Source organism: Muscardinus avellanarius, assembly GCF_963383645.1.
Source record: "Muscardinus avellanarius genome assembly, chromosome: 7".
Taxonomy (NCBI): Eukaryota; Metazoa; Chordata; class Mammalia; order Rodentia; family Gliridae; genus Muscardinus; species Muscardinus avellanarius.
The window spans coordinates 93235767-93263757 of NC_137793.1; the positions used below are offsets into that span (position 1 = coordinate 93235767).

The following is a 27991-nucleotide window of genomic DNA, read 5'->3' on the forward strand; positions in this document are numbered from 1 at the left end:
GGTTGGAAATACTAAAAGTTTGACAATTATGGATATAATTATGGATTAAATTTTGAATTTGACTATCAAATATCCTTATATTTAGAAATAGAAGAGAAAGTATAATTTTTGTGTTGATGGACAACTAGGTTGGTTTTATAATTTGGCTACTGTGGATTGTGCTACTATAAACATGGATATGCATGTATAGCTATAACATTCTGACTTCAACTCTGTCAAAATGATGCCCAAGAGTGGCACAGCTGGGTCATATGTTGGTCCCTTTCTCAATCTGAGAAACCTCCACACTGATCTCCATAGCGACTGTACCAGTTTGCAGTTCCACCAACAGTGTTTAAGAGTTCCTATTTCCCTATATCCTTGCCAGCATTTATTATTGTTTGTGTTCTTGATGATTGCAATTCTAAATGGAGTAGAAGGATCACAAAACTGGGGTACATATACACAATGGAAATGTACTTAACCATAAAGAATAACAAAATCATGTCATTTTCAGGAAATTGGATACAACTTGAGAATATTATGCTAAATGAGATTAGCCAGTCTCAGAGAGGCAACAGTTGTGTTTTCTCTCATATGTGGAAGCTAGAAATGGTGAAACAAGAAACCTGGATAAAAGAGCAGAGACTCCAGAGAAGCAATAGATGGGGCTTAAGGGAGGGAGGATAGAGACCTAAAGAAGGTGACAGTTTAAATGATGCTATATGTATGTATATAAAATTATCAATGCCAGTCCAATGACATATATGGGGATAGAGAGAGGGGGAGGGAAAACAGAAGAAAGTGCCCCAGATGTCGTGTACATGTGGGTACCTATCACTCTATACCTCAGTGTAGTGTATAATTACAATGCACCAATAAAAGTATAAAAAAAGATGAGAAAGAATCAGCCAAGGCTACTCAGAGGGAGTCATATTCTAAGTAAGAATTAAAAACAGGGAGGCAGGTATGTGTTTTGATAGTCAAAAGAAGAAAGTGATTCAAGGAGGAGGAAGTAAATACTGTGCCTAATGTTGATAGGATAAATAAACCCAGGCTGATGCTTGGCTTATGCCTTATGCCATGGCCAGGTAACTGGAGAACTTGATAAATGGTGTTTTTGTAGGCAAAGAAGAGGTTTCAGTAAGAATAAGAGGTGGAGAACTGAATTAATGATTTCAAGCTTATTATTAGCAAATCTTATAGGTCAGTGTTGAAACCCTAATCACTATTATCTCAGACACTGTCATTTTTTAAAGATAGGGTCTTTAAAGAGGTAGATTACGTTAAAATGAAGCTTTGCTTGCCTTAATCCATTATTATTAGTGTACTTGGAAGAAGAGGATATTTGGACATTTGGAAGATGCCAGGGATGTATGTGCACAGAGGACAGACATGTGGGGACACAGTGAGATAATGATAATCTGAAAACCAAGGAGGGACACTCAGAAAAAAATAAAAACTGCTGGTGCCTAGTTCGTGTGCTTTTAGCCTCTAGAAGTATAAGAAAATAAATGTGTTTAAACTACTCAGGAATCCGTTTGCTATAGCGGCCCTAGTATCCTAATTTCAAGTGTCAGTTTCATTCTCTTTCTTCTTTTCAGTGCTGCTCAGAGCTATGGCCAAGATGGGTAAATGTGCTCACCCTCTGTTTTCTGCTGTAAGAGATTTTGCTCAGTTCATACACTGATAAGTGTTGCCTATCAGGGATCCTGGTTCTTTCGGAGGATTTATGTGCGACTCTTTGTGGAGGATTTTGATGGTTTTGATGGCTCAAGCTTGTCAACATATGAGCTTTGTACCATGAAAAACTGGCAGATAGCAAAAAGGCAGTGGTTTGTGTGCTAATATACATTTCTGAGTCCTTTCCTCACCTCTTGTCTTCTCTCCTCTCCTTTCTTCTCTTCTGTATGGTTCTAAGGATATCCTTTTCTTCATCAAGCAAGGCATCTTTAAACATGTATATGCATCCAATTTACTCAACTTTTTTAGTTGTTTCCTTTGTGGGTGGTTGTCTTGGGGCATCTGGTCTACCACATTGTCAGAAGCAAAATCCCGAATTACTTGGAAACGTGTGTGTGTGTGTGTGTGTGTGTGTGTGTGCATGCATGTTTGGTAAAATAAACTTTTCCTTATCTATATGTTGTCATCTTAATGATAATTAGTGGCTTGTTTTTAATCAGGTAGACAAACCAATAAATTCATAGACAACCTAATGAAAAACAATTGTGTTTCTGATTGGATTATTCTGCAGCAGCCTCTGATGCAGAATCCAGGTTGTGGGTTATCCTAGGCAGGATGTGACTTGAGACAAGATATCTGGGGTGACCTTGGAAAGCAGACAGCTAGAGAATATCCAGCTATTTTTGAAAGATGGTATCACAGTTCCATGTGTAGCATGTCTGTTGTATGGTATTTGACACATAATAGGGTCTTATAAAATTATATTTACTTACTATATTAGTTGAGTCTTAAATTTTTGGACATTTTTTATATGTGAGCAATTTTTATTTAAAATATTCCTAAATGTCTATTCAGCCATGTGAATACATTTTATAATTTAAGCATATTGGTCATTGGAAAAATCTACAATTACTTTAAAAATTATATTTGATTTGTATAAGTTAGGATTAAGTGAATGAGATTTGGAGTTAGACTGCTGAAGGTTGAATAGTAGTTTCACCATATATAATTGTTGTGAATTTAGATAAATGCTTCTGTCTCCTAATTTATAAAATAGAGATATTAATAGTACCTATTAAAATTTTGTCTTGAGGATTAAACAAGACAGTATATTTATGTGCTCAGCATAGTTTCCAAGTATTTTCAACAAATAACCCCTCTTAATAATGTTATTGTCATTGTTTAATGATATATTTTTTAGCATCTGTATGGCCTATATCAAGGAGTGGAATCGTTGGGTTGTAAATACATAAATATTCAGTTTTACTAGAGATTGTCAAATTGTTTACATAAATGATTGCACCAATTTACACTCCACTGATGATTAACAATAAACTTTTGGACTATCATCTCTAATATTAGGCATTTTTATACTGTGTGATTTTTCTTTCTTTCTTTGTTTTTTCTTTTCAGTACTGAGGATAGAACCCAAGGGCTTTGTACCTCCAAGATACACCCCTAGCTCCATTTTTTTAGTCTTTTTATTTTTGAAACAGGCTCTCACTGAGTTGCAAAGGGCCTCACTAAGTAGCTGTGGCTGTCTGCGAACAGCGATCCTCTGGTCTCAGCCTCCCGAATGCTAGGATTGGCTTACTTTTTTATTTTTCTGTTCAATGGGAAATACAATGTTAACTCACTAAAGTCTTATTTGAGTTTCCCTGAGTACTGATGAGGTTGGACATGTCTTCTTAAGCATATTAGTCAGCATAGTTCTTGCCTGTGAAGTGCATTTCATGCCCTTGGTTGCATATTTGTTCTTCCTTAATGATTATTATGTATTATTTTTTAAATCTTCATTGGTTTTTATAATCCAGATATCTTCCTTTAGTCTTTAACTTGTTTTTAACTCTGAGATTTTGAATTATTGTCTTTCATATATTTGAACATTTTGGAATTTCCTGAGCTCATCAGGGAGCTTACTTACTTCTTACCTTTCCAAGCAGATTTTGTAAATATTTTATATTTTTGTTTTGTATGTAACATAACTACCCCTTTTACTATTTAAAAGCAAAAAAAGAAAGAAAGGAAAGATGGAAGGAAAAATGAAGGATGGAAGAAAGGAGAGAAGGAAGGAAGGAAGGAAAGACAGACAAATAAGCCTTTTCTTCTATAAGCTATGTTTGTCAGGTATTTTGGCTATAGTGATAGATAAGCTAATTTAAGCACACATACATATAAATAGCATACAGATTTTATAGTATTTATTGAACATACAGAAATACATTTGTTATTTATTTATATTTATTTACTACAAAATGCAAAGTATTAAACAGTCTATTGTTATTAATGGTAGCAAACAAAACAAAGTTTCATTGTTAAGGAATTATTAGTAAATAAATAGAGGAATATGGTGCAGTGACTAAAAATGATGCTATAAGCTTCAACTTCTGTTTTTGACTAAAATAGGTTATGGAGTAGCAGGTATAGTATGCCTTCTTTATATTATTGTATAAGTAATTGAAATATCACCATAAACATATTAATATAGCAATATTAAATTTATTCAAACTTCTGCACTTAGTGATCAGCTTTAAGACTGTATCTGAAGAAATCTGCTAGAAGTAATATATTTAGATTTGGGGCTTCGGCCTTCAGGACTGTAAGAAAAGTAGTTCCTGTTGTTTTAAGCCATAAAGTTCTTGTTGTGGCAGACTTAGGAAACTTACAGAGCACCACTGCAATGAAGTGGGAATAATGGTCTTCAACTAAGTGGTGCTGGGAAAACTGAATAGACATGTTTGTAAAACAATGTATTTTAGCCAGGCGCGGTGGCGGGCGCTTGTAATCTCAGCATTCAGGAGGCTGAGACCAGAGGATCGCGGTTCTTGGCCAGACTCAGCTACTTAGTGAGGCCCTTCACAACTGAGTGAGACCCTGTTTCGAAAATAAAAAGACTAAAAAATAGGGCTGGGGGTGTAGCTCGGAGGTACAATGCCCCTGGGTTCCATCCCTAGTACCGAAAACAAAATAAAACAACAAAATGTATTTTGCTATTATATTAAAGAGAATAAAAATGTTTACTAACATCAATAAAAGTATAACCTGATATTTTTTTAATGAATGCACTCAAAAACTCAAGAAACACACGAGGAAGTTAAAAAAAAGTGATTTCTTTTTCAGTTTAGGGGATCAGGGCTTATGTGGTGCAAGGGAGCTCTTTCCAGGTAGAAAAGATTCAGAATGGCTGAAGTTCTTAATAAATCATGAGGACTAGTGGGCACAATATAATGAGAATATAGTCTTAGAAAGAAAGCTATTGTTTGGTGTTTGTTTGCCCAAATGAACAGGTTACTTATGATCCATACCTTATGATGGGGTTACTTCCCAATACACCAATCACAATTTGAAGATACTATTTAAAAAATGCCAAAAGTATACTGTATCTACTGAACTTGACAGCATAGCATACTGAAGAGTGGTTGGAACCCAGGGGCGGTCTACCTCTGAGCTACACCCCCAGCCCTATTTTCTGTTCTTTATTTTGAAACAGGGTCTGACTGAGTTGCAAAGGGCCTCACTAAGTAGCTGAGGATGTTCGAGAACTGCTAGCCTCCTGTCTCAGCCTCCCAAATGCTAAGATCATAAGTGTGATTGCCTGTTCTTACTGAAAACTGCTTCCTGTTGCCGCTGCCCAGCATAAGAACATATTTGTGTATCTCTATTCTGGAAAAAATATAAAAATTCTATATTTTAAGTGCAATTTCTAATGGGTAAGTGTCAATTTTATACAGTGATCAAGTTGAAAAATCATGAAGTGGAGCAATCAAATTAGTTGGAGACCTCTATATTACTTCCAATATATTGATCTGTAAAAATTTTTTGAAGTAAGCAGTGAAGTACTTTATTGCCTTTAACTTGATGTTTTTTTTTTCCTGAGTAAATGTTTCTTGGAGGCATCAACTACATTAAGTCAAAACAGACAGTACAACTTTTGGTTTTTTCAATTTATAAGTATTTACTCTAGGAATGCTAAACTATGATTTCTTCTTATGAAGTTCCAAATAGAAAAATCTGTTGGGAGGGTTGATCTAAGATGTTATTGGTGAGAAATGTTAAGTAAAAATGAAAGTGCTTTTATTACTTCATATTGTCTTCATGAAATTTCTTTTTCTTTTTTTTTTTTTTCGGTGGTACTGGGGTTCCTGGAAGCCCTTCTACCTCCGGGCTACACTGCCGGGCTACACTCTATTTTATATTTTTATTCAAAACAGGGTCTCTTAAGCCAGCATGGCTGGCTTGGAACCTGCGGGATCCTCCTGTCTCCGCCTCCCAAGCGCGGGGATTACATGCTTGCGCCACCACGCCTGGCGCAGTCTTCATGAAATTTCTATTTTCCTATTAACTAACTAGCATCTATGAAACAGGGCCTGACTTTCTCAGACCAAAGAGTTCTTTCTCAGTACATTTCTCCCCAAACTGGGTGATGCTATTTTACTATGCCATTCCTAGTAATCCTGTACTGTCAGAGAATTATTCTGTCTTTCTCCAAAGTATTAAAATAACTGGTGCAATACAAATCCTCCTTGACTTTTGGTATTATGTCCCAATAAATCCATGATAAATCGAAAATATCATTAAGTCAAAAATGCATTTAATACGCCTAACCTATTGAATAACATAGCTCAGTCTAGCCTACATGAAATGTGCTTATTACACCTTAGCAAACTATTACACAAAATCATCTAACACCAAGATCTGTATAATAAACTGTCAAATATCTCATGTAATTTATTGAATATTTGTATTCCAAAACACTGGCAACATGTTTCAGGATGTGATATATTTACTCCTGTGATCATGTGACTGACCGGGAGCTGTGACTCTTGGCAACTGCCCAGTATCTTGGGTGTTGTACCTCAATTAGCAAGCCTGAGACAAGCTCACACTTAAAGTTCGGTTTCTACTGAGTGTGTATCACTTTTGTATCATAGTAAACTTGAAAAATCATGGTGGCACCATGGTGAGATGGAAACCACCTGTATTGCAACATAGTGTAGAAATTCCATGGTATTTTCTATCCCCATCTAGTCTCATAAAAAAGAAAGCATATTTGTTATAGTTATTAAGTTTGCCTGGGATGCTATTAGGTTTAGTGTGGCTGCTTAATAAGCCTTCTTTATGACTAACAGCTTTGTATTTCTAGAATACATATATAAATACATGTGCATATGTATGTTTATGTATGCATAAGGGCATTGTTTGTATTTTATTTTGGGGGACTTCTGTGTGTATATATGTATAATATATGAATACACACATTAATATGTCAGGTCAAATTTTTTCACTCATTTGTATATATACACATATTACAATATAGGTATAATATAATTTTTTATTTGCTCCTGGGACTAATTATTCTTTATAATCTTAGCATAAAATACTGGAGGGAAAACAGAATAAGCATCATAACAATCCCTTTTTTTCTCTTAGTGGTACATTGTAATTATGCATCATACTGAGGTGGGAATATACAAGGTAGGAATATATATGCACATAACTCATGCAACATTTCCCTGCAGGTCCCACTCTTCTTCCTTCTTCCCCATATATGCCTTTGAGATTGCCATTGGTAGTGTAATATAGGCACATAACATTATTTCAACTGTTACTTTCTTCAAGTCTTGATCTCTCCTCTCCTCTCTCTCACAGCCCCTCCATCATTCCACTGGAATCTCTGGTTCTCTCTCTCTGAGTTACCCCTGTTGTCCAGTTTCTATCTAGCTTAAAAGTAAAAATGATCTCGTAGCCCCTGATAATTCTTTTCTTTTTCCTGAGGTAGTAGTGGTAACGTCACATAATTCTTATCAAACTCAATTTCTTACAAACCTAAATGCTATGTATTTTGGCTGCCATTTATTACATACTTAATAGAATAAAAATGAGCAAATGTTCAATTCTGTGCAATTTATCTTCTGCTCTGTCTTTTTAATGGCTTGGCCCAGGCCTGCCCCCCTCATGCAGTTGGGCAGGGGGCACGAGCAGGCTGAATTTTTTTTTTTACTACTTAAGTAGAGAAAAATACATCTTTATATTTTTCCTACCTTTTTCCTTTGCTACCCATGCTTAGATTTTAGCCAAATTGGAGTTCTTTAAATTTAATTATTTTCAATAATGTGGGGGAAGAATAGAGAGTAAATCCAGCAAATGAACATTACACATGAGGACATGAGGTTTCAAACTGAAGAGAGACTTGAATACAAAAGTACTCCTGGGTGGATTTGTAATGTGTTTGCCATGGAAACCACAAGATCCTGGATTTCCAGTTACCTGCAAGAAATGATTACCAAGCACTGATAGAAGAGTGCATGCAATTATTGATGGCTATTAGTATTATTTATAGTGAAAATATATTGATGAGTCTTTAGTACCCCAGGTACTTTTGCAATCACCACTGCATTACACAATATTTTATAAAATAAAATATATGTATGCCCAGATGGTTCTTACCTTACAGGAGTTTGATTCAGGGAATTTTCTGCTTTATGTTAGTATAAAATCAAAGCAGAAACCATATCTCAGATTTGAATTTTGATCTTTCCCTGGCTAGCAATATGCCGTATGACACTCTCACAGTGCTGAGCAGTGGCCAAGACCTTCTGCCAGTCAGTCCCAGCACCACAAGGGTAAAAAACCAATTCTCAACAATATTCTGTGTTGCTAGCATTTTGGGATACAAGTGTTCAGTAAATTACATGAAATATTCAACACTTTATTATAAAGGAGATTTTGTATTGCGTGATCTCGTGTAACTATAAGCTGGTACAGATGTCGTGAGCATGATTCAAGTAAGCTTGGCTAAGCTTTAATGTTTGGTAGGCAGGTAGGTTTACGAATGGAATTTTGACTCAAGGAATTTTCAATTTTTGAAGGATATACATTGGAAGGATGTGATAATCTTGAGTTGAGGCACATCTGTGTGTATAACATACATAGATACACGCACATATATGTGTGTGTATGTGTAGCTGAGATTTTCTAAATGACATTATTCTAAATTCTATTTTAAAGCATGAGGAGAATGCTACCAAAAACGATCAGAATGAATCTCTGCTTCTTTATGAAATGTTACTGACTAAAGGAATTGAGAAAGTTAAGTCTGAGTAATCACAAGAAGATTTAGATGGCAAAAACGCCTTGGGAGGGACTCGCAATATTTAAAGTGAGGTTATTTGAGGGCACGTAGAAAGGACTGGAAGGCGAGTAGAAAGCAAATGTTAGCCCTTGAGCACCAACTAATAAAAATGCCGTTTAAAATGAAAACTGGGAATGAAGGAAACACTTCCATTGACATTATGTGCATATGTGAAAGTACCAGTGCCAGTCTCTATATAGTGTATGGCCAAAGGTACGTGATGGGAAGAGAGCAGGAGAAGCTCACCAAGGGCTGCATGATGTATGTCCCTATCGCTCTGAACTACTTTATTATATAAAACTACAATATACCCATGACAATATATAAAAATAAATGATGTAACCAAAACAAGAAAACTGGGTAGTAAGCTTATTTGTAAATTTATAAGTCTCCATTTGGATGACTCTTCTGTTAAATAATTTCATTGTGAACATGTGGAAATGGATTCAAATGGTCACTAATCGAAGGAAAGAACATGGAAAATACTTCTCATCTGCCCCCTGGGACCTGTTGTGTGCCGTGTTCTTTCATAGCATTTTATAAATGAAGGGCAACTTTCCTGTTACTGAAGTATCTGCTTAATGAAGAAGCAAGAGGAAAGGCCAGTGTCCCAACGCCAACAGCTGAATCAATTTAGACAACTCACTAACATTTGAATCAAAGTTCCTATATATTAAAGTAGTGGTGTTCTCACTCAATTCATAGCCACCTTTATAAAAATGTAATAGAGTTTAAAAATTAAATAATTTTAAAGTGATGTATTCTCAATATTCACTTTCAAATCATGGAGATATAAAAACGCAAGTAATTTAAATTAATTAAATTGAAAGTGAACTTTAAAAATAAACCTACAGAGAATTATCATTAGTTGGGAGATAGATGAAGTTGGAAAACAATAGAGGTCCAAGGATTCAGCTCACCACAAACCCAAATTTTGCACTTTCAAATTGCTAGAAGATGAGGAAAGTAAGGGAGATGGTTTTCTCTCTCTCTCACTATGCTGTTGACTCAAAGTCTTTCAGGTATGTACTAAAGAAAATACTGAAACTCACACTTCCGCCTACCCCCAGTTTCCCCCAAGCCATTTAACCCGTTATCTTTAATGTATGCTAGTTTCTGAGTAATATATGAAATGCTAGAGTTGCAACAGTGAAACATCTTCATATGATGCTTGTTGCAAGGAGCCCATGTTCTAATTGAGTCGCCTGAATGAGTGAGCACTGCTACTGGCTCATAGAAAGTGACTGGACAGGCTTCCTAGGGCATCCATAACAAAACACTACCAATTAGCTGCCTGAAAACCATACGTGTTTACTGATTCATATTTCTGGAGGTCAGAAATTTGAACTGGAACTCTTGGCAGTCCATGCTTCTTACTAAGTTTGTAGGGGAAGATCTTTTATTACTTCTTCCAGCTTCCAATAGTCCCAGGCTTTCCTAGAATTGTGACACAAAATCCCCCAATCCTTTCCTTTGCCTTCATATGGCCATCTTCTATTTGCATTTATTTCATTTAATTTTTTTATTGGTGAATTGTAGTCATACATCTTAATGGAGTACAAGGTGGTAGAGGCATACATGCACACATCACTCAATTGGCCCTAATTTTGTATCTAAATTTTCCTCTTCTCATAAAGCAGTGGAGAATATATCCAGATGACACAATTGTCTGCCTAAAAATCCAGGTAATCATCAATGTAAAAAACAAAAAAACAAAAAAACAACAAAAAAAACCACCCAGGTAATCATCAATGTAAAGAAAAAGAAGACAAACATTACCTAAAATGAGGGTCAGTATAATTGCCAATTACATAATAAACAAAAGTTAGAATCATAGCAAAACATTTTAAAGATGTCAACAAAATTATAAAGTGTACAGATTTTATAATAATATAAAATATCCCAAAGTAAATGCCACATGTTAATATAGTATCTATCCACATAACAATAAAATACTAGTAACTAATGTAAAAATAATAGTACTTAGTCAATATTTGGTTATGAGAATATATTATGTGGGAACATATTTCAATAGAAGATACCACCTAATCATAATTATAATTCCTATTTACTTTTACTAAGCAAAATAATTATTTACATGTTATAATGAAAGTGACAAAATACTCCTAAATGTTATCTTTTACATATGCATGTAATAAAAATGACATTGCGTGCATGTAGGTCTTTTTCTGAACTTCATTATAATGTTTGATTACATTGTACCAATAAAAAGAAAAAAATGAAGCAGTTAGGACACATTTGCCCTAATCAATCTCTTATTCAAAACTCTGTGGTTCTAAAGGTCTAGAAAACATGTACCAGCATGATCTGCTAGATGAGATAGTGAATTCAGCTAAAGTTGGGTTGAGGATAGGAGGTCAGAAGCGATACAGGAAGAGAGGAAAGTGGGAAAGGAAGGAGAGATGGAAGGAAGGAATGGGAGGAAGAAAGACACCTTTGCATCGGGAAAAGGAAATACCAAGAATATTTATGAGTAGCTAAAATTTGGAAATATTGGGAAGGATAATCACTAAAGTGTACTATGCCCTTGAGTACTACAGAATTGCTTATTTGCTGCAAGAGGTCCCAGCATTGTAGACCATCACAGCATGCCTTGGTGCTCAAAGGAGTCCTCCTTAGATCAAGTAACAGAAAGCTCTTCTGTGTCATTGATTGACAGCAAGCCTAAAGGGTGTTTCCCTATACCTAAGATAAAGGATAAAAATGTACTTCATTTGTATTTTGTTTGTTTGTTTTTAGCTTTAAAACCATTTGTATGAATGTTTTTTTAACATTTATTCCTATAAAACATTTGTATAAATTTATGCGTTAATATCAGCTGAGTCAATATTATCCCCATGGGGTAATATTATCACACAGGGATAAAATTGACTCATAAAGATCAGCAGATTAATTAAGAATTTTACCTTATCTAATTTTCTAATTAGATGGGGATTCAGAAGTCATTTAATGAGAGATCCTTATGCCACACAAAATTGCCTGTACTCTTAGGAAAAAACCAATAGCTTGCAAGCTATTATGCAAACTTTTTAGCACATTTATGTGTGTTGGAGAGCTCTCCACTTCATAATGAATGGCCATTTTAAAATTGAGTAATTAGCCGGGCGTGGTGGCGCACGCTTGTAATCCCCGCGCTTGGGAGGCGGAGACAGGAGGATCGCGCAGGTTCGAAGCCAGCCGCGCTGGCATAAGAGACCCTGTTTCAAAAATATAAAATAGGTCTGGGAGCGTAGCCCGGAGGTAGAAGGGCTTCCAGGAACCCCAGTACCACCCAAAAAAAAAAAAAAAATAAATAAATAAATAAATAAAATTGAGTAATTATTATTCATAATTTCCATATTCACTAATATTAGTTTAATAATATGGCAGGAGCCTTCCATTTTTAATAATGTTGATCATCTCAATATTTAAAGAAAACCATTGTCAATATGCCTGTATGTTTCAGTCACTGTGAACCTCACAATGATGTATAATTCCAATTCACCAATAAAAAAGGATCCATAATATTTTCATACTAAAAAATAAATAAAAATAAATAACGTAAGTAAAAAAGTTAAAGGTAACCATTGTGTAATTCCTTACTCTTCATATTTATTCAGGTTTTCCAGTAACTTTCACTATGTTATGTATTTTCAGATTCCTCATTATTTTAAGGCTCTAGATGGTCTCATTTTTAGTTTAAAAAAATCTCTTTATGTTTCCAGTACCAAACTCCAGATACTATGTGAAGAATGGACACGTATTCTTACAAATTTGATCATTCTAGGAAGCAAATCTGCATGTCCTTTGCTAAATTACTTGTGTAATGGCCATATGTCCTCTCAAATTTGCTTTTGTATCCATAACAAATTTTAGCTAATTGAGCTTGGTATTAGTATTACAGTTACTTTATTTAAAATGAACTGACTTTTCTTTTGATAAACAAGGGAAACAGATCCAGTGGTACATTTCCAAGATACTAATGGGAATTTGTGTCTGTGTGTGAGTGGTGTGTGGCTTTTGTAGAATGTAGGAGTATGTAGATTTGCGAGGGTGTGAGCACACTCGCCCATGGAGCCTGCATGTGGAAATGATCTGCTGGAAAATATTCATTACAATTTGTATTAGCAAGTAAAAATAATTTTGCTTTCATTTTTTTCTAATTTAAGGAGAAAAAAAGGAAAAATGATTGAAAATTGTGGATAGCAATATTTTCAGGAAGAAGAGAAAAATTGAAGACATTTAAGCTTTTTAGAAAGAATGACTCATAAAACTTGGTTTGAGGTGGCCAATAAGTCTTTTTTACTTTGCATTCTAAAAGATTTTATGTATTCCTGAGTCTTTTTTTAATATACAGAGTAGTAGAAAGATTATATGATAATGAATAATAGAACTACTTTTTATAGTTCTCTCATTAATGAGCATCTTCATATCATATGCCATATTCTTCAGTTTTCTTCAGTTTTCTCTCAACCTTTTTGCCAAAACACCTAAAAAGCCCAAATCAAAAACCAAACTTCCAAGCCTGTCTATCATATACAAATTATAGCTTCAAAAATTTATGGTAATAGGAAAAAACAAAGTAAATTTGTGTTTTTTGTGCAAACATTAAAGTGCTCAGCTATTTTTTGAATAAATATATTTGAGACTAATTAAGAAAATTGATGATTACTAACATCACTGTGCACTGAACAGAATGTTTCTTTTTACTTTTTTGAAAAGTTAGCTATATCCTATAGCATGATTAACAGTTTTGTAGAATTTAGAGAGACAGGAGCTACATTTATTAGAATGATAGTAATATTTACATGTATTGATATTACTTTATAGTAGCTTAAATATATAATATTCAGTACATTAATTATCTCTCTTTATAAGCTTTGTTAACTTGAACATTTTTCTTACCAGTACTATGCTTTTGCTGATCCATGTATATATATTTTATATGAGACTAAATAAATAATTGAGAAATGAAAATGTTAAATAATATTGTGTTCCAAGTAAGTTCTAAGCAAAATGAACTTTTAAAAATTTTGTTAAACAGATGAAATAGGGCTTGTTAAAACAGATTTGAGGCCCTGGGTTTTTTTTTTTTTTTTGTGTGTGTGTGTGTGTGTTTGGATTGAATACAAAGGAATTTCACCTCTAAGCTATACTATTAACTCTACTTTACTATTTTTAAGAATTTGGAATCAGGATCTCCCTAAATTGCTGAGGCTGTCTTCAAACCTGCAATCCTCCTTTCTAAGCCTCCCAAATACTGGTTTTAGAGGTTTGCACCAGCATGTCCAGTTGAGACTATTTTCTGTTTTCTAAGAGTTTGATTTAGTAGGTCTGGGATTATATTTCCCAAAGCGAATATTTTAGGTATCCAGTTGATTTTTCTTTTTTTTTTGCGGTACTGAAGATGGAACCTAGGGGCATTTTATCCCCTTCCCCTATTTTTTATTATTTATTTGAAACAGGGTCTTGCTGAGTTGCAGAGGGCCTCGCTAAGTAGTAGCTGAGGCTGTCAGCGAACCACAATACTCCTGTCTCAGCCTCCTAAATGCTGGGTTTACAAGTGTGCGGCACCATGCCCGGCTCTGATTCTTACTCTTACAGCAAGAAAAGAAATTGAGAAAACACTGATTCAAAAGGAACCCAAAGACACATATTAAAGAACTTTAAAATTACCATTGTTTTGAATCATCCATATCACTCATAACACTCATTAATACAGATAATTGAATTGATTACAGAATATATTTTACTGACTTTACCCTTAAAATTAGACAGTAATCGCTTTTCTCTAAAATATATTATTATATGATTACTATATTTTATTCAATTCTCATTTTCTGTGGCATGTAATTCACTCAAGATATATAAAACATTAAATCAAATAATTTTATTTTTTTATATTACTCTTCAGGTTAACAAGGAAAATTGCAAAGTTAGTTTATAGTTATTTATCTTCATAAAAAACAATTGAACTTACATAAATTTATGTTTCATTTTCTGTTTTCAGGGTACAAGTCGAATTCTATATGAATGAAAACACATTTAAGGAGAGATTAAAGTTATTTTTCATTAAAAACCAGAGATCAAGTAAGTCATTTCCCTCTCTATTTTCCATATATTTGCCTAAATTGTCAAGTTGTACAGTAGTGTGTAAAATAATTTTACATAGGAGAACAGAGTTGGTAATCTTGCTTGGCAGGCAGTAAAGTTTAGAAAGATATAGCTACCTACATCTAGCGGTGCTAACGTCTCTTGAACACTTAATTCTCTAAATCCCACATAAATAAGATTTCTGCTGAATTACTTGGGTTAGTAGGAATATTGATGAAATTAATCTAAATGATAAAGTCACACTTTTTAACCTGGAGAGACACTTAAAATATCTTTCTTTGAAAGTCTCTGGGGTTTGCCTGATCACAGTAGGGAATTCATGCATTGATGTACTTAATTAAATTTAAGCATTAAATGACGAGTTTAATGCTTCCCAAGAATGCCTCATAAGAAGAAATATCAAATCTAGAGGGCTCTGAAATATAAATATAAACATTCCTATTGTCCTTCCCTGGAGAATTTGAATCAGCAGGTGTAGAGAAGATATCAGAGTTTAATATCCCAATGATTGTTACTGTCAGAAGTCAGACTAATATGGGAAACACGGAAACCTGAAATCGGCATAGTCACTGCCTCCTGAGCCCACTCCAGGTTGGAGGACTGGTGATAATTTCTTGTCATCATACTGCAAATCTTTAGAAGTCATTTATAATAACAGGATTATGCCTTAAAATGTCACCAAGAAATGGACAGGTCTGTATTACTTTGGTGTACACTGTAAGCTCTGTGGATTTTGATTCATCAAAATCATCCTGAATCATCTGGTAGCATTCTAAATAAAGTTGTGCCTCTGTAGGGAGGGTTGGTGCAGAGAAACCTGACTTGCTAGAGGTTATCTTAATACTGGCTGTAGAGAATATTTCAATACTTAAGGCTCACTGGTCTGAGATTCTTAATGGCAGAATTGCTTTACGGTTGAGGCTGGTAATAATGTCTTTCTAGGAATTCTTCAGAAAAACGAAGGGAACTCCATCAGTAGATATTAGCTAAGGGAGCCATGTCATCTGAACAAAAGGTTTTTTCAATTTCAGTACCAGCAATCCTATCTCTTCTGACCAGAGAAGATGGACATATTGCTTGAATGCCCATCTCACTAAAGAGGAGACTCATTTCCATTAGACATGGGCAATGTCATTAATCATGTACGAGATATACAGAAGCTAACCCATAAGCCAGACAATGGCCCATTCTTGTAATCCCAGTACTTGGGAGGATAAGGCAGGAGGATTCCAGGCTCAAAGACAGCCTCAGCAATGTAGCGAGACTCACAACCTACTGAGACCCTTTTTCAAAATAATAAAATTATCTGGTGGAATAGCTCAGAGGTAGAATGTGCTTAAGTTCAATTCCCAGTCTCTCTCTCTCTCACACACACACACACACACACACACACACACACACACACACACACACACATTGAAAATGTGTTTTACATTTTAATAGGAAAAACCAGAGAAAATTACACAATTAAACATTTAATATTTTACTACTAAGAAATGTTACTAATGCACTTACAGTAGAATAAAAAAAGGTGACATTTCATTTCTACATATTATTAAGTAATGATTACAAAAAGGTCTTTCTCAAGTTTTTATTCAAAATGCATAAATCAAATACCACCGGATAACCGCAGCAACGGTAATGCTCCGGTTAATCAGATCTTAAGTGTATTTTGCTTAGTTGTAATTTATCTTCTCCATAATTATTAAGTAATATAGGCTGCACAACTGACCCACACTGTTTAAGAGATTTGTACATGGCAGTCTTAATTCTCGACACAATTTTAAAAAGTGGGCAAACCTGAAGAGAGTGACCTAGTGGTTCTAGGGGAGGGGCTGTGGAGAGGGAGTCTTGAAGAAAACACTCCAGCTGGCACCATGTACATAAACAACGTCACCAGTGCCAAGTTCAATACTGGGTATGGGAAGGGAGGGCGTGGGGCGGGAGGGGGTGGGGCGAGTTCACTAAGTTCTGTGCACCTGCTTGTCGCTGTCACTCTCAATTTAATTATGATGTAGGATTACAATGCACCAGCAGAATTTTTTTTAAAAAAAACTAATATTTCATTAGCATTTAGCTTAGTTAAAAATAAGGTTCAATTCAAAATGTGTGTCTAGGTGTGTGGGAGAGAAAGAGACAAAGAATAAGAGAGAGAGAGAATGTGTGTATGTATGTGTTTCTCAGTATAAGCTATTAAAATTTCTCTTCATATAATATGTAAGTATATGATTAACACATCATATAATTACATAGTGAATATTAACACGCCACATATAATTATACAGGAATAATTATAATCTCTTTGTAATCAAATCTATATGGTACTCTGAAGGTCCAAGATTTATCATTTATCCTATCAATGTAAAAGGCACCAGACTTTCTAGCTAGCAAAGCTTTATCTCCAAATTCATGGATATCCAGAATGCTGAAAGTTACGAGCACAATTAATGGACCTTGACTGGACAAGATTTTGTTGCTTCTGATTATTCAAACCTAGATTTCTTCTCTTTATATCGTGTTCACTGTCATTTGCAGTCCATGCATTCTGTCAAGCTCACTTTCTGTTCCAATGCTCAAGTAATTAAAATTCAGTTACCAAGAACTTCAGTGAATTTAGATAATTATAATATTGTTGTTACTAAATACAATCCGAGTGCTGTGTTTAAAGTCGATATTTTTTGACAACCCTTTTTAGTCTTTTGCAAACTAAGTTCAAATGAAAATCATTTTTTTTGTTGTTTGTTTAAAGGTCTAAGAATACGCCTGTTCAATTTTTCTCTCAAATTATTAAGCTGCTTATTATACATAATCCGAGTACTACTAGAAAGCCCTTTGCAAGGAAATGAATGGTAAGGTATTTCTGTCTGACCTTCAATAATTTTCCTTTAATTATTTTGAACTGTATGACATTTTAGAAGGATGTTATATGGAATTCATTTATTTTCAAGGACTTCAGGTGTTTGTTACAATCAATCTGGTTTTCAGGTACTATGTGAATATAATCTTCATGGTTTTTTTTTTATAAAAATCCTTTTTTACATTGATTATCTATTTGTCTAAAGAAAATACTGGGTTGTGATCCATAAAAATGTTGTGATAGTCAAAGAACTTCTAATAATTGTTGTTTCAAATGGGTCAGTCTCAGAAAAAAAGAGTGAATCCCTTTTTGTTCTCATTTGCATGTACGCCCAAAAGGTTTATTCATTGCAAGCTAGCTGTATAGATATTTTCAGTTATGCTGCAGCTGTCACCCTTGAATGGAAACACTCTAGCAGATATTGGAATGCAAAGCTTAAGGTTCCAGTTTCAGTTTTAGCTTGTACAATCCTTTGAGTTAAATGACATTGATTTATTGAATTTTTGAAATTATTTTTAATCCATAATTCTATTGCTTTTATTAAATTATATTTCTATTCATTTATGGACTTCCCTTTTAGGCCCTGTCTTTTGTTAGAAGCAATAGGGAAGAGAATTGGGTGTGCAATGACATATGTGTGTGTGTGTGTGTGTGTGTGTGTATGTATATACATATCTATATCTATCTATATATCTATATCTATCTATCTATCTATCTGTGATTTTTTTCTCATGATTTTTTGGTCTCCTTTCCCCTTTCCAGGAAATCTACTAAATTTACAATGATTTTTAAAGAAGAAAAGCAAATTTGATGACTAGTTTCTATGCAAGTATTTTTTCTCTTATGAAGAAACTTGCCCTTAAAAGACTAAAAAAATAAAAATCCCAGGACTTGAGAGACTAAAATGGGACCACCAGTGAGAAGTCAGCCTCAGCAATTTTTCTAAACTCTGAGACTCTAGCAACCTAGCAAGAGATGCTGTTTTAAAACAGAACAAAACAAAACAAAGGGCTGGGGGTATAGCTAAGAGACAGAATGCTTCTGGGCTCAAGTCCTATACCAAAAAAAAAAAAATAAAATGAAATGAAAAAGTAGCTCATTAATATGCATTTAAATGAGTCAGCATCTCTTAAGCTTGCTTAGTGGAAATTATTTTGCATTTATTCAAAGGATTGGAGATAAGGTAAAAAATTAATAAGCAAAGCTTTATCATGCAATAATCTGTTTGATAATTCTTTATAAAATAATTTACTTCAGGACATGTGTTTATGGATATTTCACCATGTATTTGATTAACTATTCAGCACACAACTGTCACATATGTTTTCACATAGAAAAGCATGGACATGTTCAGTGCCCCTTGGGAATTTTCAGCCTGTGAAAAGATTATTTTGGAGTTTCTAGCATTTTCTAACATTAGGCTAGTTGCTGTGTATACATTATTCCTTCAGTATACACTTAATTTTATTTTTCTCATCTTAAAGATTTAGAAGTGGAAATCATATTTGCCACTAAGCTTTGAGACCGTCGGGACTAATCTCAGGATGCCTTCATTCTCTGTTTAACTCAATGGTCTCAGAAATACTTCTTTCACTATTCCTCCAAATTCCAAGTAACTTCTCTACTTGGATGTTCAGAAGGCATTTCAAACTTCCCTTGTTCCAACCAGCTTCCTTGTTACTCTTCCAGATTTCAACAAATGACAGCTCCATCCTTCCCCCAAACCCTGTCTGCTCACAATCTCCTCTCCATTTTAGCCAGTAACAAAAGCATTCTAACCATGTGTTGAGCTAATATATTGGAGTTATTCTTTTTTTTTTTTTTTTGCAAGTCTGAGGATGAAACTCAGGGCCATTCGACCTCTGAACTATACCTCCTGCCCAATTTTTTATTCTTTATTTTGAAACAGGGTCTCATTAAGTTGTGGAGGGCCTCACTAAGTAGCTGAGGCTGTCTGCAAACCATGATCCTCTGGTCTCAACCTCCCCAATGCTGGGATTACAAGCCTGCGCCACCAGCCTGCCTGGCAGAGTTATTCTTATCTCTTCTTTCTGCCTATACCATATGCAAACTTCTCAGAACATTTCATCATTCTACCTTCAAGATACAACCAGTGTGCAATCACTTCTCAGTGCCAGGGTCCAGACCCAAGCCACCATCTTTCACCCAGATGACTTGTGCACCTTCCTATTTAGTCCTGCTAATTCTGCCCTTGCTCACTTTTTTTTTTTTTTAATATGCAAGTTCCCATGCCTTTAAAAAAAGAAGTCCAATATGGATTCAGCTCCTCCTTGAATGCTGAAGTGCTTCCTCTGGCTCTAAGAATCTGCTCTCCCTGCAACTTCATCTCCTACTACTCATCCCCCATCCAGTTTTCTCCAGCCACGTTGGCCTCCTCTCTTCCTGAGTCATACCAGGTGCTCTGCCAACTCGAGGGCTTCAAACGGGCTTTTCTCTCTGTCTGGCATTCTCACACATCAGAAAACATAAGGCACACTTCCTCAACTTCCTCAGATCTCTACTCAAAATTATATTAAGCCTTCTGTTTAAAACTGGAACCTCATAAGACCTTGCACATTTTTTCTTTTTTTCATTTTCACCCCCCGTGTCTTCATCTCTTTTACATCATGTACGTTATTGTACTTCATTTCCTGTGTATTCCATGAGTATTAGCATGGACATTTTTGGAGGGCATGGAACATCATTGCCTAACTCTCCAGAGCCTGGCACAAAATGAAAGCCATATTTGCTAATTGAATGGGTGAAAGAATGGAGAAATGAAGTTACTTTCTAGTCTCTCTTTGCCTTACTTCATTTCACCAGCCTTCTTTTTCAGCTATGCTGATCTAGTGCTGGGTCACATATTCATACTGTGCCCTCTCTTATCTCTGGGCTTCTTGGAGATACGCTTTGCATTCCTGCCCCTTACAATTCACTTTTTTTTCTTGCTTGATTTAGGACTCCTACACCTTTAGGACAACCGTTTCTTTGCTAATATTTAGTCTGAAATTCTTAGCCGGCATCACCCCCTGTCTCCCAGTTCTACTCCGGGTGAAGGGCATCCTTTGTGTACTGTCTGAACATCCCCTACACCTCTCACATCCCCTAGTACATGACTCTTAATTTTAGCATTCACTTCTTTGCCCTCTCTGGATACTCATTGAGGGCAGGGACCACATTGTCCTGGCTTCTGTAGCTCTCATTCTTAACAATGAACTTGGTAGGTCAGAGCATGTTGATGTATAATGGAATTATTCCCACTAATATTACTGATATTTTTGCACAGTGAAGATTTTTAAGGATCACTGCCTAAAGATGTCAGTGAATGTTACATTTATTGCATTTTTTGTTATTAAAATGGTGCGTATCACAGTATTTCTGTAAACATACTAGAAAATGTTTTTTAAAACTTGATAATGTTTTAAAAATTGAAATGTACACCCGAGAGAAGTGAAAATCATAAATGATGCATGAAGAATCCTCCCAAGGGAGAAAGGGGCACTAGAGGGTGATAGCAGAGTGAAATTATATTATTTGAAAACATTAAGGGGAACAAAGTTTCCTACAATTAACTTCTATGTAAGATTGCTTAGAATATTCAGCCATAATTATAGAGGATATACATTTGAAAAATCTGATTACTGTAATTAAAATCATAACAGACTAACTTATGTCTCCATCTTGAATGAAATGTTCTGTTTATTTCCCAATGTCAATGTGGTCTATTAATGAAAAACAGAAGTGGCCTTTATGGGCACAGGCTCTATTTTAAAATAATGAGGCTAATTCAGCAAAGAGATTTATGTAATTAGAACTTCTGACACGATAAAGCTGCAGATATTTTTGCTGTGTGTTAAGTTCCACCCAGAAATCAAAACTGATATGAAAACGTAGCAGTATGGATACACTGAAGGATATGAAGAGATATTTACTGTTAATGTCTGATATTACATGAAGTGACGCACCCAGGGTGTGTAGTACGGGGTTTAAAGGTTTTAACAAAGGAAACATACCCCTTTAACATGCAGCCTATGACGTCCACTGAGAGGCGGGCCTCAGTGTTGGCTCGTGGTCTGTTCATGTCAGTCTTCACTATGTGTCAGAACTCAGGCTTTCATTTCTAGTGTGTGTGTGTGTGTGTGTGTGTGTGTGTGTGTGTGTGTGTGTGACTGACTGTCTGTCTGTCTGACTGTCTGAAATACTGGGGATTGAACTCAAAGGCATTCTATCTCTCAACTACATTACCCAGCCCTATTTGATTTTTTTTTTAATTATGAAACAAGGATTCAAGGTTTCACTAAGTTGTAGAGAGTTTTGCTAAGTTTCTAGGGCTGACCTCGAAACTGCAATGCTCCTGTTTTAGTCTCCCAAATACTGGGATTACAAGTATGCCTCACCAGGTCCAGCTTCATTTCTACTTTTAAACTTGTTGAAGTGATTATTTGTTTTTTTAGCATCCAGTTAGAGACAAAGGTAGGAAGCACATGCATGATCTTTCATTTCATGGTATTTGCACTTGCATTTTATATCAGAGTCTAATGTAGCAACCGGTGTGTTTAGATTACATTTACATTTTAAAGGTTGTCCCTGCCTTAGGATAATCAATATTAAGAGAAGAAATAGAATTTTGACAATCTCTTTTAGATATCTGGTGACCTATTAAAATATAAATTCCTCCTTCTCCTTGTCCTTCTGTGGTATTAGAAATTGAACCCGGGGGCACTCGACCTCCAAGCTATACTCTGAGCCCTATTTATTTATTTATTTATTTATTTATTAAAACAGGTTCTGGCTAGGCTTCTTGCACTCTTCCTGTCTCAGTCTCCCAAGTGCTGGAATTACACATGTGAGCCACTTCACCTAGCTTCTTTTTCTTATATAGTGGTTACTGTATAAATTCAAATACCACCAAGGGCACTGATGTTCACGCTCAAAAATTTAAAATTTTTTTTTTTTGTTTAACAGAGTCTTTCACTGGTGTTTCTGGCCAGTTGGATGTTTCTTCCACATAATGATTCTCTTTTTCTCTCTCTCTCACGCCTCTCTCTTTCTCTCTCGCGCACACACACACATACACACACCCACACACCATAATATATATGACATATATACAAAACACTTGCATCTTTCTCACTGTAAGACATGCTTTCTTTGTATGAAGCTTTCAGAAGGAGGATAGACTGGAGAAGGAACACATGCTTCTAAGATACTTGGTAAACAAATGACAAAAAACATCACTTTTACTTGAATTTTATATCGAGATCTCATCCCCTGGCAATCAGTCAGCGCACTGTACTTTGACACAAGACTGAGAAATGTAGTATAGGTGAGGAATCCAATTTTTGAGTTGGACTCCATGCCACAGAAGAGGGAGAGCGAATGTTGTCCATGAATGAAAGCCACCTCTGCCACAGTCAGTGTGGCAGGATTTAATGTAGTCGGATTTAATGCTCTCCACAATTCAAAGTTGTCTGTCTAACTTGAGTTAAGTATTTCCAGTGTTTTTTTTTATAACAATTTTTTTATTGAACATAAATAGTATACATTTACACTATATTTGGTGCCCTCCCCCCCCACCCACATTCCCCCCCACCACCAATGGTTGTCCAGGTTAACCATGTCTTATTCATAATTTTACACATGTTCAAGTGTAGACCCTTATTAATCGAGACCGGCCTTCCTCCTCTCCTATCTTACCATCCAAACTTAGCTAGTATTTCCCCTTCAATATCTGGAGTCCCTCTGGTATTCTTTGTGTTTCCTAGTTTGGGCATATTAGAGGAAACATATGTATCTTCTTCTTCTGTGCTTGGCTGATCTCACTTAACATAATGTTCTCCAGGGCTTTCCATCTTCTTTCAAATGATATAATTTTGTTCTTCTTTATGGCTGAATAGAATTCCATTGTGTGTATTTCCCATAGTTTTGCTATCCATTCATCTGTTGATGGTGATCTGGGTTGGTTCCATATTTTGGCTATTACAAATTGTGCTGCTATGAACATAGGTATGCATATGTTGCTGTAGTATTTCCAGTGTTTTGAAAGAATTAAGGATTACTAAAATTCTCCCTCATATTTTGACAGGAGTGATATGTTTCAGTACTCTGGTCACTTTGTCTTTGGATATATACTTTTACTTTTTGTGATACTGGGGATGGAATCCAGGGGCATTCTACCTCCAAGCTACACCCCCAGCCCTGTTTTGTATTCTTTAATTTTTAAAGTGTCTGCCTGAGTTGCAAAGGACCTCACTAAGTAGCTGAGGCTGTCCACGGACCACTATCCTCCTGTTTCAGCCTCCCAAATGTTTAATAACTTTTATATCTTTTTGAAATGTGAGCCTAGTATCACACCTAGTACTTGGCTCTTATTATTGATTATGGTTAAAAGAGTTTTACAATTCATTTGCATGATTTACAATATTATGGTTTTGATAATACAATCCTAGATAGTATTGGTTGGGTTTCTTTTCTTTTCTTTTCTGTTTTTGGAGAGCTATCAAAAATGAGAGTACATTTTGAGTTTGTGAGCAATAGATTCCTTTTAATTATGTTCCACATTTGACTTTCATATGTTTACCAAATGCTTTGCTCTTCTGCTAAACATATTCACCTCCTGACCACCCCTCCCTGCCCTGCTTCAATTGCCAAAGCTGATCTGACACTTTTAGCACTTTTTGACCTAGCTGTGTGAGAAGCCATAAATTAGTCTCCTATTAAAAGTGGCTTTAGCTCCACGTCACTTTAAACATTCAACTATTGCTCTCCCTCTGTTGCTTATTATGGTCTTCCCAATACTGGTTCATGAATGATTTTCATCTATAGGACTACTGTAATAGTAACTAAATGGTATTATCATTTTTACTATTTTATTTCATTTTTTATATTTTTAAAATATAGCATTGGCTTTTTATTTTATGATTTAAAAACTGGCTCATGCTAACTGTACTATGAATACAGATAGCAAGGTAAAGGAAGTAAAATTTACCAAAGATCATAACACCTAGAAATAAGTACAGGTAGTAATTTAAAAACTAATGACTTATAAACTTATTTATAAAGTCTACACATAACATGAATATGTTGGAGTGATCAGCTATATTTCTTCATTACTTTTCTCTTTGGGTGTTCTTCTTGTTGTAATTGATGGTAATGGTGATTTTACTTTATTTCCCTTGTTCAATACTCAGGTAGCTCGTAGATGTTTTCTTGCTATAAATTGCAATAGATACTTCTGGACATGTTTTGTTTCTTCCTCCTATCTTTTTGCCAGTGAGATTAAATCTTCACGTGGAATTCTGTTAATCCCTTTTGGTTTTATCTCTCTTGTTTGGGAGATTAGGAATTTGTAGATCGGCTCATACTTCTTTAGTACTAGATTTTCATCAAAATGTACAGATTTCCTTCTATTTATTCATCAATTTTATATCAAGAAAACTGATGAAAAAGATGCCCTTCCATTGTAGATCTCATTTCACATTAAAATTTGTGTATCAAAGACTTTTAGAAATTTTTAGAGATCACAAAACTTATTTCACATGACATAGTCTTGTCCAAAAAAATCATGATATTTCCAAAAGTCTTATTTAAATTTAAATTCTCTATGATATTTCCATAGCCTACTAAAATAACATCCCAGACCAAAGAAAATGTCTTTGGTTAGATATAACTAGATTTTAGTAAATGCATGTTCATTAACAGTTAATTTCTGAAAGTGTTTACAAGCTTATATTGAAGCAATATATTTATTATTTTATGGAAATTGTTATCTTCTTAAGTAAGATTTTGTAGCATCCAAATTTTCTGTCTACAAACAATGTGCATACATCTTCCTCTGACATACCTAGTTTTTGTCTTGATTCCTCAGATGTTACTGAGAATGTAAAATTGTTCTCGAAAAGACAGTGAGCTCATCAGCTATATTTTTGTCTTTATGGGCACATCCATCATTTATATAGGCTGTCTAGTCCACTAGCTGTGTGTAATCAGCAAGACATAGGGTTTATAACAGTGAATAAAACAGGCATATTGTTTAATGTTATGGGACTTGCAATTTTGGAGGAGACAGCCATTAAAGAAATAAGTTTGCAAATAAATATAAAGTTCCAGTGGAGATGAGCAGCAGGAGAGGTGTGGTAAGTGACATGGTCTTAGCGACTAGTTGACAGCGTTGATCAAATAGAATACTGAGAGAAGCTTCCGTGAGTAACAGAGGATTCAACTGAGAGTTTCTAGGAAGAGGGAAATGTGTGCAAAAGAAATTTGTCACACTTGAATAAGTCTAAGAACATAATGTCAAGAGTTTTGGGGTTTTAAGAAAAATAAAAAAGCCAGTATTCAGCAGTGTGGTGTGAATGTACTTTGAAAACAAACAAACAAACAAAAAGGTATAATTTTAATACAGACAAAAAACTGTAGAAAGCAAAACGAGATGCAGGGTCCTCATTAGTAGGTTTTTGAAAGAATTAAATTAATAAAAAAGTTGCTTGGGAGGCTGAGACAGAAGATTGCAGGTTTGAGGACAAATTCACCAATGTAGCAAGACGGAACCTAATGAGACCTTGTTTCAGAATAAAATACAGCTGGAGGTGTAGCTGGAAGTAGATCGCCCCTGGGTTCAATGTCTGGTAACACGCACGCGCGCACACACACACACACACACACACACACACACACACACGTAGCTTAGATAAAGATGAAGACCACTGTGTTGATGGAGCTAAGAAGTAAATGAGTCCTATAGATATTTGGTGGGAATAACTGAAAAAGTTTTATGAATAATAGATTACATATTAACAAGTATGGGAGAGGAAGGTTTCTGCGATGCTGCCCACAGCTTTTGGGTAAGGCGACCCAACTGACTTGGTGCCAGTTACTGACACGTGAAGAATGAAGGAAGACCAGTTAGAGAAGAAAAGTTGCAGGCTGGATTTGGAGAATTTGAAGATGTCAGCCAGGTAGATGTGACCTTCTGAAACTCCAGAGCACTTTCGTCTAAAATGCTACATGGTATTGTTGAATAGTGTTTTAAAGTTTTGCCATTTAAAAAAAATTGAAGTTTATTGTTTTCTGTTATTTACTATATTACAAAAAGAATATGACTTAAGCATTTAAAATACACATAATACTTAATGAGACTTTTTCATATTTTATATACGTAGCATATGTGTGTTTTATTTGTTTTGGGGAGGTTAATTTGCATTTTGAGGAGCAAGAAAATGTAGCAATTTTCATTTTTTCTTGAGTGGAATATATTACTTTAAATGGCTCTGATTTGAATAAATTAAAATAATATTCTTTGCAGCATGTGCATACATTTTAACATCAAAACAAATGCACACATCATATATATATATATATATATATATATATATATATATATATATATATATCAAGTTATTGGGGATTGAGTTGTTCAGGGCATTCTATCTCTGAGCTATATCCCCCATCCTCTTTTAGATTTTGCGTTTAAACAGAGTCTCATTAAGTTGCTGAGAGGCTCACTAAATTGCTGAGGCTGTCCTAGAACCTGGAATCCTCAGCCTCCAAAATTCTAGGATTACAGGTGTGTGCACCATATCTAGATTAGAATTAATATTTTTTAAAAATTTATTAAAGACTTGTCTCACATAATGTTTATGTTAACCCCAGTTACACTGTGTGTGTCTGTGTGTGTGTGTGTGTGTGTGTGTGAGAGAGAGAGAGAGAGAGAGAGAGAGAGAAGAGAGAGAGAGAGAGAGAGAGAGAGAGAGAGAGAGAGAGGAGAGAGAGAGAGAGAGAGAGACACTGAGATTAAATACTTTGTAGAAATCCAGATATGCATTAGGCTTGGTGACTCATGACTGCAATCCCAATGTTTGGGAGACTGTGGTAGGTGGATCAAAAGTCCAAGGCTAGCTTTGGCAACTTACTGAGATTTTGTCTCAAAAACAAAAATAAAAAGGGCTGGGATGTATCTCAATGTTACAGTGCTCATGGGTTTAATTCCTACTATCACACACAGAAAGAAAAAAAAAGGAAAAAAAGAATACATATATAAAATATTTCTGAAATACATTTATTTATTGTAAAATATTCCTTGAATTACTGACTTTATTGTGTTTGCATGGTTGTTTTTGTATTACCTAAATAATAATATCCTTAAAAGCAACAAACTTTTAGAATTTATGGAAAACTCTTAAGTGGATTTTTCTATCATATTATTCTTTAACTAAAGGATCATTTCA

The 27991-nt window shown here is 35.1% G+C and overlaps 1 protein-coding gene across 3 annotated transcripts in view; it reads left to right on the forward strand.

The window, feature by feature from the left end:
• KCNT2 (potassium sodium-activated channel subfamily T member 2) overlaps positions 1 to 27991 on the forward strand; it is a gene marked incomplete at both ends in the record, with an annotated part of 363001 nt that overhangs the window by 97545 nt on the left and 237465 nt on the right. For all 3 annotated transcript variants that reach the window (XM_080699605.1, XM_080699606.1, XM_080699607.1), the window contains 2 exons: positions 14805 to 14884; positions 17658 to 17757. In XM_080699605.1, coding sequence (XP_080555731.1) covers positions 14805 to 14884; positions 17658 to 17757 — 180 coding nt within the window. The remainder of the gene's footprint in view (positions 1 to 14804; positions 14885 to 17657; positions 17758 to 27991) is intronic.